General features: G+C 42.3%; 1 protein-coding gene across 3 annotated transcripts in view; it reads right to left on the bottom strand.

The window, feature by feature from the left end:
• The window catches only part of RAP2A (RAP2A, member of RAS oncogene family), a 43,188-nt gene extending 29,587 nt beyond the window's left edge, over positions 1–13,601 (bottom strand). For 2 of the 3 annotated variants that reach the window (XM_055542873.1, XM_055542874.1), the window contains exon 1: positions 13,005–13,601. In XM_055542873.1, coding sequence (XP_055398848.1) covers positions 13,005–13,318 — 314 coding nt within the window. In that variant the 5' untranslated portion in view covers positions 13,319–13,601. Of the gene's footprint in view, positions 1–11,582; positions 12,831–13,004 lie in introns of those variants that run through there. The other variant, XM_055542872.1, reaches the window with a different exon arrangement.
• Positions 13,602–15,539: the final 1,938 nt, after the last annotated feature.

The following is a 15,539-nucleotide window of genomic DNA, read 5'->3' as shown; positions in this document are numbered from 1 at the left end:
GTAACAGAGGCTGCATTTACTAACTCAAGTTGGGAAATTTACTTCACTTTTAGAGCATTTATACAGCATTGCTGGAAAATGGAAAAGTGGGAACAGAAGATAAAAGTTGTTTCAAACTATGAAAAGACAGTTCCATTTATTTTTATTTTTTTTGGTCATTTTATTTTTTTATTATTTATTTATTTATTTAATTTTATTTTATTTTTAAACCTGAAACACTGTATTAGTTATTTTTCTCAGAGAAAAATGTTCCACAATAGCAGTTTTCAAATTGTGTGTGATGAGATCAATTTAGTGGATCAAGAGGAATACTTGTAAACAACGAAGTAAGAAAAGAATAATACAGAAACTATAATAATAGCAACACAGCAAGTGTAACTCTTGTTTCATGAAATTTTGGTTTCAGTTATACGTATTTATATCTGTATGTGCATTGTAAAATGTATTTCTGAGAGCCATGATTTAAGAAAATGTAAAAGCCCCTCACTGCTGACTGAATACAAAGAAGTAGATAGTTTCTTAAAAAATATTTTTTGACAGATAATAACAATTTTAAAAAATAAGACATTGATGAGAGAAAATGAAGGAAAATCTAAGATTGTTCTGTATTCAAGGCCTAGAAGATATTGTTAAAATGTCCATACTACCCAAAGCAGTCTACAGATTCAATTCAATCTCTATCAAAACTCCAATGGCATTTTCCACATAAATATAATAAACAATTCTAAAATTGTATAGAATTACAAAAGACCTCAAATAGCCAAAGGAATCTTGAGAAAGAAGATCTAAGCAGCGGCCATCACACTTCCTGATTCCAAACTATATTACAAAGCTACAGAAATCAAAACAGTATGGTACCAACATAAAAACAGACCTATGTTAATATATCAGTGGAACAGACTAAAGAATGCCCATCATATATGATCAACTACTTCACAACAAAGCAGCCAAGAATATACAATGGGGAACGAATAACTTCTTTAGGAACTGGTGCTGGGAAAATTGGACAGCTGCATGTAGGAGAATAGAACTGGAGTATTATCTTGCACCACAAACAAAAATCAACTCAAAATGGATTTAAAGATTTAAACACAAAACCTAAAACCATAAAACTCCTAAAAGAAAACATAGGGTGGTAAGCTGTTTGACAGTGTAAGTTTTTGGATTTGACATAAAAAGCAAAGGCAACAAAACAAATAAAAAAGGGGGGGACTACATCAAACTAAAAAGCTTCTGCACAGCAAATGAAACCATCAACCAAATGAAAAGGCAATCTATAGAATGGAAGAAAACATTTACAAATCATATACCTTATAAGGGGTTAATACCCCAAATATAAGAGGGACTCATACAACTCAATAGAAAAAAATAATCCAATTAAAAAATGGGAAGAGGATCTGAGCAGACATTTTTCCGAAGGAGACATCAGATGACCAACAAGGACATGTAAAGGTGCTCAACACTGCTAATCAGGGAAGGACATATCAAAGTCACAATGAGACTATCACCTGTTAGAGTGACTACCACCCAGAACACAGAAAACAAGTGTTGCTGAGAATGTGGAGAAGACAGAACCCCTGTGCACAGTGGGCAGGGATGGGAATTGGCACGGCCACCATGGAGAATGGTATGCAAGTTCCTCAAAAAATTAAAAAACAAAAAGAACTATCCTATGATCTAGGGATGCCACATTTGGACATTTACAGCTGAAGAAAACAAAATCACTATTTCAAAGAGATACATGCACCCTCAAGTTCACTGCCACGTTATTTACAAGAGCCAAGACATGGAGACGACCTAAGCATCCACTGTTGGACAGGCTGATGGAGAAAATGTGGCATATAAGCAAAACAGAACACTACTAAACCATAAGAAAATAAAAAAAAAAAAAGGAAATCCTGCCATTTGAGACAATATGGGATAGAACTTAAGGGTATTCCGTGAAGTGAAATAAGTCAGGCAGAGAAAGACAGAGACTGTATAATTTCACTTACATAGAGAATCTTAAAAGAAACAAATAAACCACAAAACTGAACTCAAAGATACAGAGAACAGAGGGAGGGTGGTAAATGGGCGAAGGTGGTTAAAAAAAAAAAAAAAAGGTATACGCTACCAGTTACAAAATAACTAATAAGTAAGCCCTGGGCAGGTAAGCTACAGCATGGCAATAATGCTGTATTGGATATCTGAAAGCTGCTAAGGGAGTACACCATGAAAGTTGTCAGCACACACACACAAATTCTACCTATGTGTGGTGACAGATGTTAACTTACTGTGGTGATTGTTTTGCAGTATATATGTATATCAAATCATTATGTTTTATGAGAAATAACTTCTAAATATTTTAAGTTAAAGCTTTACAATGTTTTTGTCCTGGGTAATTTTACTGAGTGAAAAAACCCTACAACTATTACAATGTCTATATGTCAATTATCTCAATAAGAATAAACTTTAAAAACCCACAAAATCATTAATCAGCATACTTCCCCATAAAATACCAATCTGATTCGTTTTCAAAACAAAAAACAAAACAAAACCAACAATCTATCCAATGTGACCAGTGAATACATTTTAGCATTTTGATTTAAAGAATGTGTAATTTACAAGTATACTTTATTCACATGCTGCAATCTGTTTTAAATAGCTTATTCGGACAGAGTTCAGCAATGTATGATAAGTTCATTTCCAACATTAAGTAATGAAATACATCAAACTGCAAAGAATTCCAAAGCTGTTCTGTTACTAGATCTCCCAAACCATGTCTGCAATATAATATGCTGCTGACATTTGATTCAGATAACCAATAACCTTATTCTGACTCACATGCTGAAAAAAAAATCTTATTTCCTAGCGGTGACCTTTACTTTAAACTGAAATTTATTAAAAATCAGGCTAATATAGGTGTCTGTTTTTTATTAGAGTTTTCCTACAAGAATAAAAGGTGAAGTAGTTGAAATATTAGGTCAGACGTTTCCAAAGAGGTTTCAGTCTTTTAGAAGCATAATTTAAACAGTACTTAGTACTGTGTGTATGTGTGTGTGTGAGTTGCTCAATCATATCTGACTCTTTGCCACCCCATGGACTGTAGCCCACCAGGCTCCTCTATCCATGGAATTCTCTAGGCAAGAATACTGGAGTGGTTGCCATGCCCTCCTCCAGAGAATCTTCCCAACCCAGGGACTGAAGCCAGGTGTCCCACATTGCAGGCAGATTCTTTACCATCTGAACCACCAGGGAAGCCCATTCAGTAGTATACACCATGCCCAAATCTTGGAAGGTTTAATCTTTAAGGTTATCAAAATATGTGTTTTAATATATTTTGATAACATTAAATCTTATCAATATATTTTACTTATATACTTTACTGAAATGCAGATGTCTAAAATCGCAGCATTGTCATTATTGATATCATTGTACTAAAACGCTAGATCTGGTAAACCATAAAAGTGTGTTTAAGAAATTTTTCTGTCAGGCTGAGAATGATTTTTAATTTAATGAACCACAGTTGTCAAAGAGCTTCCCTGATATAGCTCAGTTGGTAAAGAATCGGCCTGCAATGCAGGAGACCCTGGTTCGATTCCTGGGTCAGGAAGATCCGCGGGAGAAGGGATAGGCTACCCACTCCAGTTTTCTTGGGCTTCCCTTGTGGTTCAGCTGGTAAAGAATCTGCCTGCAATGCAGAAGACCTGGGTTTGATCCCTGAGTTGGGAAGATCCCCTGGAGAAGGGAAAGGCTACCCACGCCAGTATTCTGGCCTGGAGAATCCCATGGACTGTATAGGCCATGGGGTTGCAAAGAGTCAGACGCAACTGGGCGAGTTTCACTTTCACAACTGTCCAAGTTACAAGTAAAAAGGCAAACATATACACGGTAGATTTCTGTCCACCATTAATAGTTCATAATATATTTCCTAGAGAAATCCACTCTCTCCATTTTTACTTCTGCAATTATTCAGTCTCCAACAGTTTTATCTTGGGTTAACGTCGACTCATATTCAAACTCAAATATTTCTCCCCGCAAATGTGGGGTACATAGAATTCCTTTTATACTATAGGCCAGAAAAACATAAGTACATGAGGAAACCATAGGTAAGAACAGATGGAGAGAAAGGGGGAAGCCCAAACAGAGCCAGAGGAAACCCTAGAATGGGAGCCACACTTCCTTCCCCAGGGGTTCAGGTTCTAAAGACGATGGCTGAGACAGAAACCATATAAAGTAAAAATTATCCTAGGAAAAAAAACCTCCTTAAGTGTGGTATACCTAGTGTTATGTAAAGATCACTGCTTAAAAATATGTATAAATATCTAATGTGCCATATATAATTTCTGAAAAGATGTCATACAATTAGACCGCTCAAGTGTAGTGTTACTGGAAAACTTAAAAAGATTCCAAGTGTGTTGGCTTTTCCTGTTGGTTTCGTCATCCAGACATATTTTAATAGTTCCTACTCCTTAACGTTTATCAATTATTGACTTTTTCCTAAAGGAGAGTTAGAAGGTCAGTGTCCTCTACCTGCCTGAATACTTCTCATTTCAGTGGCCAGTCAAAGTGCCTTTCAAATCATCCATTTGTTCCATTTGCCAGAGGATTTATCCATTTGGGGAGGGCTTATATCGTTTGTCTGTGTGCAGTGGCATGGATGGCTGGCTAAATTCTTTTTGCCCTCTCTACCTTTAAAAAAAAACTGTAATGATTCCCCTGATTAGAGATTTTATTGATACAATGATTACAAAACCTTAACTAGATTAAGATTTGCAAGTCACACGCTGCTGATTCTTTAAGATTCATAGCAAACTACTTTTTCCCTTATCATGCTAACTAGACAGAGGTATTCCCAGAAAGCTGAGCTGGAGGGACATCATCTACAAAGTGAACTCAAAAAATTCTAATCCTGGGATGGTAAAAAGAACCTGACTCTACTGTAATTTACTCTAATATTACATTGCAGTGAAACCAAGTTCCCCTTTCAGGGAAAAAAAAAAACTCTGAGCTGTAAAAAGATGACTCATAGTTATTAGGCTCTGTACCTTGGAGGAGCTCTCAATTACAATTTTGGTTTTCGAAGGGATCAAACTGGGCAAGGTAATGTTTGGGGAAGAAGGAGTTGGTGGCAGACTCCAGAAATCATTTATTGGGACAAACAGCACGGGATGTATTTCCTGGTTTTAGCTCTATGCGCCAAATTACTGCGGGTCAAGATCTATGCTTTAGCAATTGGCAATCCATCTCTACCTCAGAGCAGGCTTTTTGGCAACTTGCGGTGAAAAGAAAAAGGGCAAACAACCAGCTGGTCACTTAAAAGTGATCACTCAAATGATACAGAAATATAAATAAGAATATTAAAAAAAAAAAAAAAGTCACTCACTCACTTGGGTAGTACTAAATTAACCACTCCTTTCCCCAGTCTTGAAACATGTCATTTCTTCTAACGTAATGAAGTCTCCTCTAGGTAACTTGCAATTCTCAAGTTCTATCCTTGGCCATGTGCATTTTATTTTCCATTACTGGCCACCCACTTCTGTCTCTCTATACTCTATCCAGAAGGTTTTGTCTACTCTCCAAATCTGAATTATGAAGATGATCTCAAGTCTCTGTATTTATTCATACATAAACTGATCTTTCAGGCTTTATTCCAATATCCTAATTGCTTATTAGGTGCATCTATCTGGATGATCACCAGCTCCAAAGGTGAAAACATCTCCCGCAGCTATTCCTCCCTAATCCTAATTCTATTCGCTCATGTTCAGAATGTCAAGGTTACTTTTGACCTTTCCCTCATTTCTCCCACTAAGTTTGATTAATTCACATTGTTTGCATCCATTCTTTCCTTTCTGTTCCGAAAGACACTGTGCTAACTCAGAATCTGTATGAGATTCTGACAGTATCTTACAACTCTTCCTTCTGACTCTATTATCACTAAGCCATCTATCACATCATCACCATATTACCATTTCAGCAAGAATTTTGATCATGCTCCTTGACTACAAGATCAAGTCCAAAAGTCTTTAACCTTCTGTAATTCAGCCTTGCATATTAATATTTAGCCTTACCTCCTCTCACACTTTATATAAATTCCTGGTTTAGCTAATCTGGTCTATTTAACAGTCAACAAAGAGGAACTAAAAAGCCTCTTGATGAAGTTGAAAGAGGAGAGGGAAAAGATGTCTTAAAACCCAACATTCAAAAAACTAAGATCATGGCATCCGGTCCCATCACTTGATGGCAAATATATGGGGAAAAATGGAAACAGAGACAGACTTTATTTTCTTGGGCTCCAAAATCACTGTGGACTGTGACTACAGCCATGAAATCAAAACATGCTTGTTCATTGGAAGGAAAGCTATGACAAACCTAGACGGCATATTAAAAACCAGAGATATTACTTTATCAACAAAGGTCCATCTAGTCAAAGCTATGGTTTTTCCAGTAGACATGTATGGATGTGAGAGCTGGACTATAAAGAAGGCTGAGCGCCTAAAAATTGATGCTTTTGAACTGTGGTGCTGGAGAAGACTCTTGAGAGTCCCTTGGACAGCAAGGATATCAAACCAGCCAATCCTAAAGGAGATCAGTCCTGAATATTCACTGGAAGGACTGATGCTGAAGCTGAAGCTCCAATAATTTGGCCACCTGAGGCGAAGAGCTGACTCATTGGAAAAGACCCTGATGCTGGGAAAGACTGAAGGCAGGAGAAGGGGATGACAGAAGTTGGGATGGTTGGATGGCATTGCCGAATTCAACGGACATGAGTTTGAGCAAACTGCGGGAGATGGTGAAAGACAGAGAAGCCTGGCCTGCTGCAGTCCATGGGGTCGCAAAGAGTCGGACACGACTGAGTACCTGAACAAAACCCCCTATGCATTTCCCATGCTGTGTTCTCCATCTGGACAACGTCACGTTTCTAATTCGTTAAGGTTCTTATTAAACTATCTCTTTTCCAGTTGCCCTAAGCAGACACAAGTATTCTCCTAGAATGTTAAGAGTTGAAGGGAGACTGTCTACTCCAGCTACAAAATGGGCTTTAAAGAATCATCTCCTCTATCTGTAAAATTCAAATGCTTTGGGAAACTGAGGCCACTTAAGTAATTCTTTCTTTGAACACTGAATTTTTTCAACATATTTTTCTTGATTGTTTCCTAAGTGTCAGGAGCTGTGCTAGCCACATGGGATTAGAGTTTAATAAGAAAGACTGATTGTACTTAAATATCACCCAAATATTTAAATTTTGATGAGCACTACCAGCAGAGGGGAAGCACAGGCTGCCAATGATGTCTGAAATATGTGTGGTTGAGGGAAGGGGCGAGGCATGAAGTCAGTATAGTGTGGGAAGACGGGAAGGAGGAAATTCAATTTGGGAAGATGAGGAAGGCTTCCCTGAGGAGGAAATCTTTTAATTGAGTGTTAGTCACTCAATCATATCTGACTCTTTGCTACCCCACGGACTGTAGTCATAGGTTCCAGGTTCTTTGAAATTCTCCAGGCAAGAATATTGGAGTGGGTAGCCATTTCCTCCTCCAGGGGATCTTCCTAACCCAGGGATGGAACCCCGGTCTCCTGCACTGCAGGCAGATTCTTTACTGTCTGAGCCACCAGGAGATGACGATTCGATCTGTGGGTTGGGAAGATCTCATGGAGAATGAAATGGCAAACCACTCCAGTATTTTTGCCTGGGAAATCCCACGGACAGCGGGGCCTGGTAGGCTACAGTCCATAGGGTTGCAAAGAGTTGGATATGACTCCGCGACTAAAAAACTACAACCACCAAGAGGAGGATTTAACTCTGCAAAAGGCAGGTGATTTCTACATGTAGAAGGAATGCCCAGAAGATAGGCAATTTTGCAGAACTAAAAGGTCTGGGTGCTCAAATGCAAGGGGCGAGGAAGGTTGCCAGAGGTGAAGCCGGAAAGGCCAGGAGGGATAAGAGCATGCTGAGCCTGGTCATGGTGAGGATTTCTGGGCTTTATCCTAAGACAGGCCTTGGACAGCATGTTCCAAGATACTTCAAGTCAGGACCACAGCTTACCCTGGGAGGAATGGGACAACCACCCATGACATTAGAAAGAATTCGAGTTTTATTTCAACTGAAATATATTCTGTATCCCTGCCACTCTTCCCTATGTGTTTGATCTTATCCAAAGTCAATTTCAAAAAAAGCATGGGAATTTATAAAAACCACCACTTAGTCGGCCCGCTAGGCTTGGATAGGAACTTGCGTATGTACTTTCCAAATGTCCTGTGCTTTTCCAAAGTTGCTTTATGCCATTTCACGTTTACAAAAGACCTCTGTCAGTACCCATTTTTGATAACCAAAACATATCAGGTGATTTTTGCTTTTAAAAGTGAAAAATGAAAATGGCATTCAGCATTTGGTTTGATGTGAGCAGCTGAGAAGTAGCATTACCCTATCAAGGAGAGAGGCACCCCAGGCTCCATCCCCAGGAACCATGCTCAGCATCTCTGCCCCCCAAGCTCCCTCCCCAGGAACCACGCTCAGCATCTCAGCATCAAGCTGCCACAGCTTTGAACTGTGTCTGTGCACATCTGAGCTTCACCTAGATATTTTTGTGTGTATCTGTAAGCACGATGTGTCCTAAGGTAACCACTTCTTCGCTTTATGCCACTGTGGCTTAGGAAAGGTTTCACAGAATGCTCTCCTTTCAGATGGGGCATGGGAAATCTGTGTATGAATATCCATGAACCTAGGAACCTATGACTACTTTTTTTCCAGTAGTCATATATGGATGTGAGAGTTGGACTGTAAAGAAAGCTGAGCACTGAAGACTTGATGCTTTTGCACTGTGGTATTACAGAAGACTCTTGAGAGTCCCTTGGACTGCAAGGAGATCCAACCAGTCCATCCTAAAGGAAATCAGTACTGAATATTCATTGGAAGGGCTGATGCTGAAGCTGAAACTCCAATACTTTGGCCACCTGATGCAAAGAACTGACTCACTGGAAAAGACCCTGATGCAGGGAAAGATTGAACGCAAGAGAAGGGGACAACAGAGGATGAGATGGTTGGATGGCATCACTGACACAATGGATATGAGTTTGAGTAGCCTCCAGGAGTTGGTGATGGACAGGGAAGCCTGGTGTGCTGCAGTCCATGGGGTCTCAAAGAGTCAGACACAACTTAGCGACTATACTGAACTGATAGACACTTAAGGGAGTGGGGGCCTCTTTTATATTTTCTAGAAGCAACACTCCATACAAGAACAATCCAGCGATACGCTCCATTTCACTGTTGCCCACGCATAGATGCTACAGTAAAAGTTACATGTTCATTCTGTGGCCTTTTCCTGCAAGATCCTTAATAAGAGCAAATATTTTAAAAGAATACCAACAAAATTTTTCCAAGGATTGTTTTCATCATGATTGCTTTTTTAGTATCACCTTGGGCTTCCCTGGTGGCTCAGATGGTAAAGAATCTATCTGCAATGGCAGGAGACCCGGGTTCAATCCCTGGGTCAGGTTGATTCCCCTCTAGAAGGGAATGGCTCCCTACTCCAGTATTCTTGTCTGGGAGATCCCATGGACAGAGGAGCCTGGGGGGTACAATCTATGGGGACGCAGAGTCAGACATGACTGAGTGACTAACACTTTACTAGTCTACACTAGGTAATGAATTTCAAAATGCAGCCACAAATTTATTTCCTCTAAAATAACATTTAAGCAGACAAGGAGACAAAGTTAAATAACAGCTGGTATTTGTATGTTCAAGGTATTGCGCTGGACACCTTAAAATGCATTACCTCATTTAATACTAACAAAGCCTCTGAGAGGTGCATGTGTGTGTGTGTGTTAGTCGCTCAGTCGTGTCCAACTCTTTGCGACCCCATGGGCTGTAGCCTACCAGGCTCCTCTGTCCATGGGATTCTCCAGGCAGAAATACTCGAGTGGGTTGCCATTTCCTTCTCCAGGGGATCTTCCTGACCCAGGGATTGAACCTGGGTCTCCAGCACTGCAGGTAGATTCTTTGAGAGGTGCGTGCCATACTCTTAATTCACAACAGGGAGGCTGGAGCTTAGAGAAGCAAGTGTTTCCCCAAAATATTTACACCTTAGACCTGTACTGTCCCATATGTTAGCCTTGGAGCCACGTGTGGCTGCCGAACAACTGAAATACAGCAATAATACTGTATAAATATTGAGATGTGCAGTAAGTATACACGGCACCTCAAGTTTTGAAAATTTAGTATGCAAAAGAAAATGATGAAAATACCTCAATTTTTGAATACTGATTAGATGTTGAAATGACAGTATTTTAGGGTGGATTAAATAAAATTTATTATTAAAATTAATTTTACCTACTTCACATTAAAAAAAAAAAATTCAGCTACTAGACATTTCAAAACTACACATGTGCCCCACAATTATATTTGAATTGAATAGTACTGCCGTAGACGAAAGGCTGCATAATTGAATTTGTCAGAAAATGCCAAGTTCAAAGGCAGCCTGGTGTAGAGGAAGAGAAGAGTACATGGATTTGTGCAGATTTGGTTTAAATATCCTCTCCACCAGTGACTAGCTTTTGGCAAAAAAAATCAACCCTCTCTACATTTCACTTATGTCATCAGCATTATGGTGATATTAAACATCCTCAAACGACTGCTGTATGTAATATGTAAAGCAGCTAACTGGCAGAGGGGAAAGAATAACTACAAATACCTCCTACAGCAACTGCTTAAAAATTGATCCTCAAAAAGAACAGAAAATGGACTTATTTGAAAATCACATTTTATTCTTTAGGTGGGAAAAGTTAAAGAATCAATACACTGAATGCCTGCTCTAGCATAATATATGCATGATATATACTGTATCATAATATACATAAAATACACAGATCCTTTCTTTCAATATTGTTTAAAATATGCTATAAGCTGGGAGGCCAGATAATGAGGTTAGGGTGAGGTAAAAAAAAAATATCAGGACACAGATAGGCCCAAGTGGTTCTTACGGACAATTATCTTGAGCTTATGAACTCCACGTCAGCTGATTTTTTTCAACCTTTTACATCAGGAACTGAGACGAGTGAGTAAAATGACATCAGGGCAAGTAGAGTTTTACTTTTTTCCTTCCTGGGTCATACTGCAAACAAATAAATTGGTCCAGTACACTAAGTTCAGACTAACTCATTATTGGTGATCTCAAATATACCAAAAGAAACTACAAAATCATGTGAATATACTATCCAATGACATTTTGCCCTATTCTGTCCCCTAGGCTCCTGTCAAGAAGTTTGCACTAGGCATGTGACTTTATCAATGTATGTATTATCTGTATATGTGTAAATACAAAGAGTGGAGCAGTTGGGGCATTTACTTTAATGTGATATATGTATACAGCCTAAGACTGACATGTGACAATGTGTTTCATTGCCCTGTTCTATAGGGATTTTTTTTGTTGTTGTTATTGTTAATAGTCCCTGGGAAGTGTTAAAGATTTCAGTCACTTGAATGTAGTCTCTTAATATCATATACTTTAACACCAAAAGTATTCCTATGTTAACTATAGCAATTAACTTTAAGAAAATGATACTGAAAAAAAAAAAGCTATTAAATTCATAGATCATAGAACATCATCAGAGACCATAAAAATATTCACTTTATTCTAGTTTGAAATTTAATGGAAGAAGTAATATACAAAATTTTAATTTACCTATTAAAGTGCATATTCAATGAGTTAAAAGTGGGGAGGGGTGCTTCAGGAGAGGGCTTCCCCTTTGATCTCATATATGGCATCAAAAATCTGCTTCTTGTAATGAATTTTTGAACAACTCCTGAGGGCACATGACTTGGTATTTGCTCTTTCAAAATGAGTTGATTCAACTTGGCTAAAAATGAGATTACGTCTACAGTACACTTACAACTAGCTTTCAGCCAATGTCTATTCATTTAGGGTTATAGGTAGAATTGGGTAAGAAAAACAAAATTACACTACATCAAAATTATTAGCAATTATTAATAATAAGAATCAGACAAAACAGTAACGTGCAGTTAACCAGTAATTAGAAAAATTTGCTAAAACTCGGAACTGAGACATTGCATTTCTGATTCTTGAAATTATAGGAAAAAATACAATCAATTTAAGAGAATACAAATATCATAAGCCATTTAAGCTACCAGCCATATTTTCAAAATGCACACTTAAGAGTAAAAGAGTTCCTATCAGGAAAGTGCTTATTTGCATTAACTTTACATTAGCTAATATTTGAGTCACACCTTTGAAGATACTTGCTTTATTTCCAGGAATGTCTCCCCCTCCCCCCTTTTCTTTCTTTCTTTATTGTTTTTGAGAGGAATAAGGCAGCTCGACTAAAGAAAGAAAAAAAAAGTTGTCATATTCTTTAATGTGAGTGGTATATTTGTGCTTCTATATACTAGAATATACTCTTATCGATTCCACTGAGCCAAGTCTTCAAATAATATGATAATCTGTCTTTCAAGTTCCATCTTAATTGCAGAGTTCATTTTTGTTAAAATGCCCTGGCACCATTCAGTCTTCTATGAAATGAGAAAGGTCTTTTTCCTTCGGACTTGACATGTTTACCACGTATGTGTGAGCAATTTTTGCTGTCAACTAACTGCAAAGGTCTTTTTGTTGTTGTTGAATCTGAAAATGTCTCCACTATACTTGCACAGCTGCCCTCTTCCCAGCAGAAACCAACCCGCCCCTCTCCCCTCTGCGAGTTTTAAACTTTCTTTGCTTTGGGGGTTCTGCACAAGCGCTAGTAGTAACATCCAAGAGACAAAGAGCTGTGCTTGTGGGATGCCAAATTTGAGTTGTGAAACAAAGCACTCAAATTTGAGATTCAAGAGGATGAGGATGATGCTGATAAAAAAAAAAATTATGATAAAACGTTATGATCCTACAGCCGTCTCCCTAGACAGCTCCTCCAGCCCACGGCCACCCCAGAGCACGCGGGAGAGAGTTCTGATCCCCGAAGAGGAGGGCTGCGGGGCCCCCACCGGCGAAGCCCCCTGCCCGCGCCCCCGGCCCTCTCACCGCTTTACTCGGATGATCTGGTCCCGCATGGGCTTGATGTCCTGGAAGCTCTGCTGGTTGACGAGGCTGTAGACGAGGATGAAGCCCTGGCCGTTCTTGATGTACAGGTCCCGCATGGACGCGAACTGCTCGGTGCCCGCCGTGTCCAGGATCTCCAGCACCGACGGCGACGAGTCCACCTCGATCTCCTTGCGGTAGAAGTCCTCGATGGTGGGGTCGTATTTCTCGATGAAGGTGCCGGTCACGAACTGCACGGTCAGGGCGGATTTGCCGACCCCGCCCGAGCCCAGCACCACCACTTTGTACTCGCGCATCGTCCCTCCGCGGCCGCCGCCGCCGCCGCCGCCCGCGACATAGACCTACGCCCGCCTCGCTGCACGCCCGGACCCTGCGCCGGCGGCCGGCCCCGCCGCCTCCCGCGGCCGCCCCCACCTCACGGCCGCCGCGGCCCCCCGGGCGCCGGCGGAGGCAAGCGCAGCCCTGGGCATAGGGGCCGAGCCAGGTGGCAAGGCGGCCCCGCGGGCACCGGCAGGCACTGAAGGCGAGCGCGGAGCGGGAGCGAAGGAGCCGCCCGAGCCGCCCGAACCGCGGGCCCGCAGTGCCGCCCGCCCGGCCGCCCCGCCCCTCGCGCCTCCACGCCCAGCTCCCCGCCCGCCGCCGCCGCTGCCGCTGCTCTTCCCGGCGGCTGAGCGCGCGCCCGAGCCCGAGCCGCAGCGCTACCGGGGGGCGGGGCCCGGCGGCCCAGGGGGCGGGGCCCGGCGGCGCAGCCCCGCCCCTGCGCCCCAGTCGCCTAGGTGATCGGCCGCGCGCGCGCTCCCGGGAGGCTCTGCGCGGCGCGGATGCCTCGGCTGGCGGCTTAGATAAACAACCACCTGGGCCACCCGACAACACCCAACCCGGTCGAACCCAGCGGGTAGGGGGCATATTGAGCATGCGCAGTTCTCCACCCGGAGACGGGAGCTGTTTCTACCTGAACACGCCACGTTCAAGACTTTGGTGGAGACAGGATGTTGGAGGGGCCAGAGCAGTCTCCGAGATTTAACCTGAGGAGGGGATTGAGAAGAGAGACACCGGCAGGGCCCAAACGGCGACCCTAGCACGAGGGCCTGGCTGGACACCACCCGGTCCGTCAGCATTCCTGAGGGATTTGTTTTTATAAAGATAACGAGAAGGCTCTTTGTTTTAGGGAGGAGCGGGCACACCACGAAAGGAAGCTTTTATTTTACGCCTTAGGACAACTCAGGGAGACGCGAGAGGCCGCAAGGGGCTTACTGCCCAAGGCACTGAAGCCGAGGTAGCCGGGGCCTACGCCCGGTGACGTCGCCGGGGGTCCCGCCCACCTTCCCCAGCCCCGCCCTTTTCTTGGCCTGAGAGAAAGTCGAGCTCTTCCCACGCCCTGTCACCACGGGCGCTTGGAAAACCGGGAGAGCGGAGCCCTCAGCCACAGCCGCAAAGCCCGGGGACACCTCATAGCAACAGCCAGCTGGGACAACCTAGTAGGAAGCTAGGGGTCCATCTCAGCCAACCAGCCCACCTCTGTGGACCCCGTGCTGCCTCTCTCGGCCAATGGAGAGCCGCCTTATACCACGTGATACCATCCATCAGCCAATGGAGGGGGGAGTCCAGTTGCAGGCTCCGCCCTCCCATCGCCAACTGCTTGGCTAGGATGGGCCTTTGCGCCTGAGCGTGCTCTGCCAGCCAATGGTAGGTGAGCTCACGCATGACGGAGACTTGCTCTGAGCCAATCAGAAATCGCGATTCTCTTGCCAACCCAGGCTGGTAGTATGGAGACAGGGGCGAGCTGGTGGGGTTTGGGCGGGGTCATTGATTGAGGTGGCGGTCGCAGCACCCTACTCTGGCGAAGGAACGAGTTGAATTGCAAGCGAGAGTGATGAATTTCGCTTTAATGTCGTCTCCGTGGCATTCTGCCTAAATGATGCACACAGAAATAGTGCTGAGGGATGCGGGCTAAATCGTGGGATGAATCTAGAGAACAGTATCTTGTATTTAGGGTGAGAAAATTTCTAGTCGTTAGGGAGACATACTGCAGCAGTTGCATGGGTTATCCAGGCATGCCTCCCAAAATGTTTTTAGTAACTCACTTTTGCCACTTACTGTTCTCTTAATTGCACATTCTCTCCCATCCATAAAGTCAAATTTAGGAGAACTTATGTCCCTAAATATTCCTGGCTTGTATTTTGCAATAACTGGTTATTGGGTTTACCGCTCTTAAACTATGTCCTTCTCTAACCAGTCTACACCCATTCATTACTAGTACACGTTTCTTGGGAATTACAAATTTCTATACTTCTAGGATTTGATCTGGGGCTTCCAGTGGTAAAGAATCCCCTAGCAATACGGGCGACACGACTCGCACAGGAAACTGAATTCAATCCCTGGGTCGGTAAGATCCCCTACAGAAGGAAATGGCAACCCACTCCAGTATTCTTGCTTGAAAAATCCTATGGACAAAGGAGCCTGGTGAGCTATAGTCCGTGGGATTGCAAAAAGAATCAGACACAACTTAGCGACTAA

This window comes from Bubalus kerabau, chromosome 12, assembly GCF_029407905.1.
Source record: "Bubalus kerabau isolate K-KA32 ecotype Philippines breed swamp buffalo chromosome 12, PCC_UOA_SB_1v2, whole genome shotgun sequence".
Lineage (NCBI taxonomy): Eukaryota > Metazoa > Chordata > Mammalia > Artiodactyla > Bovidae > Bubalus > Bubalus kerabau.
Note: the sequence above shows the minus strand (reverse complement) of the source record. Positions and strands in the feature narration are given on the sequence as shown.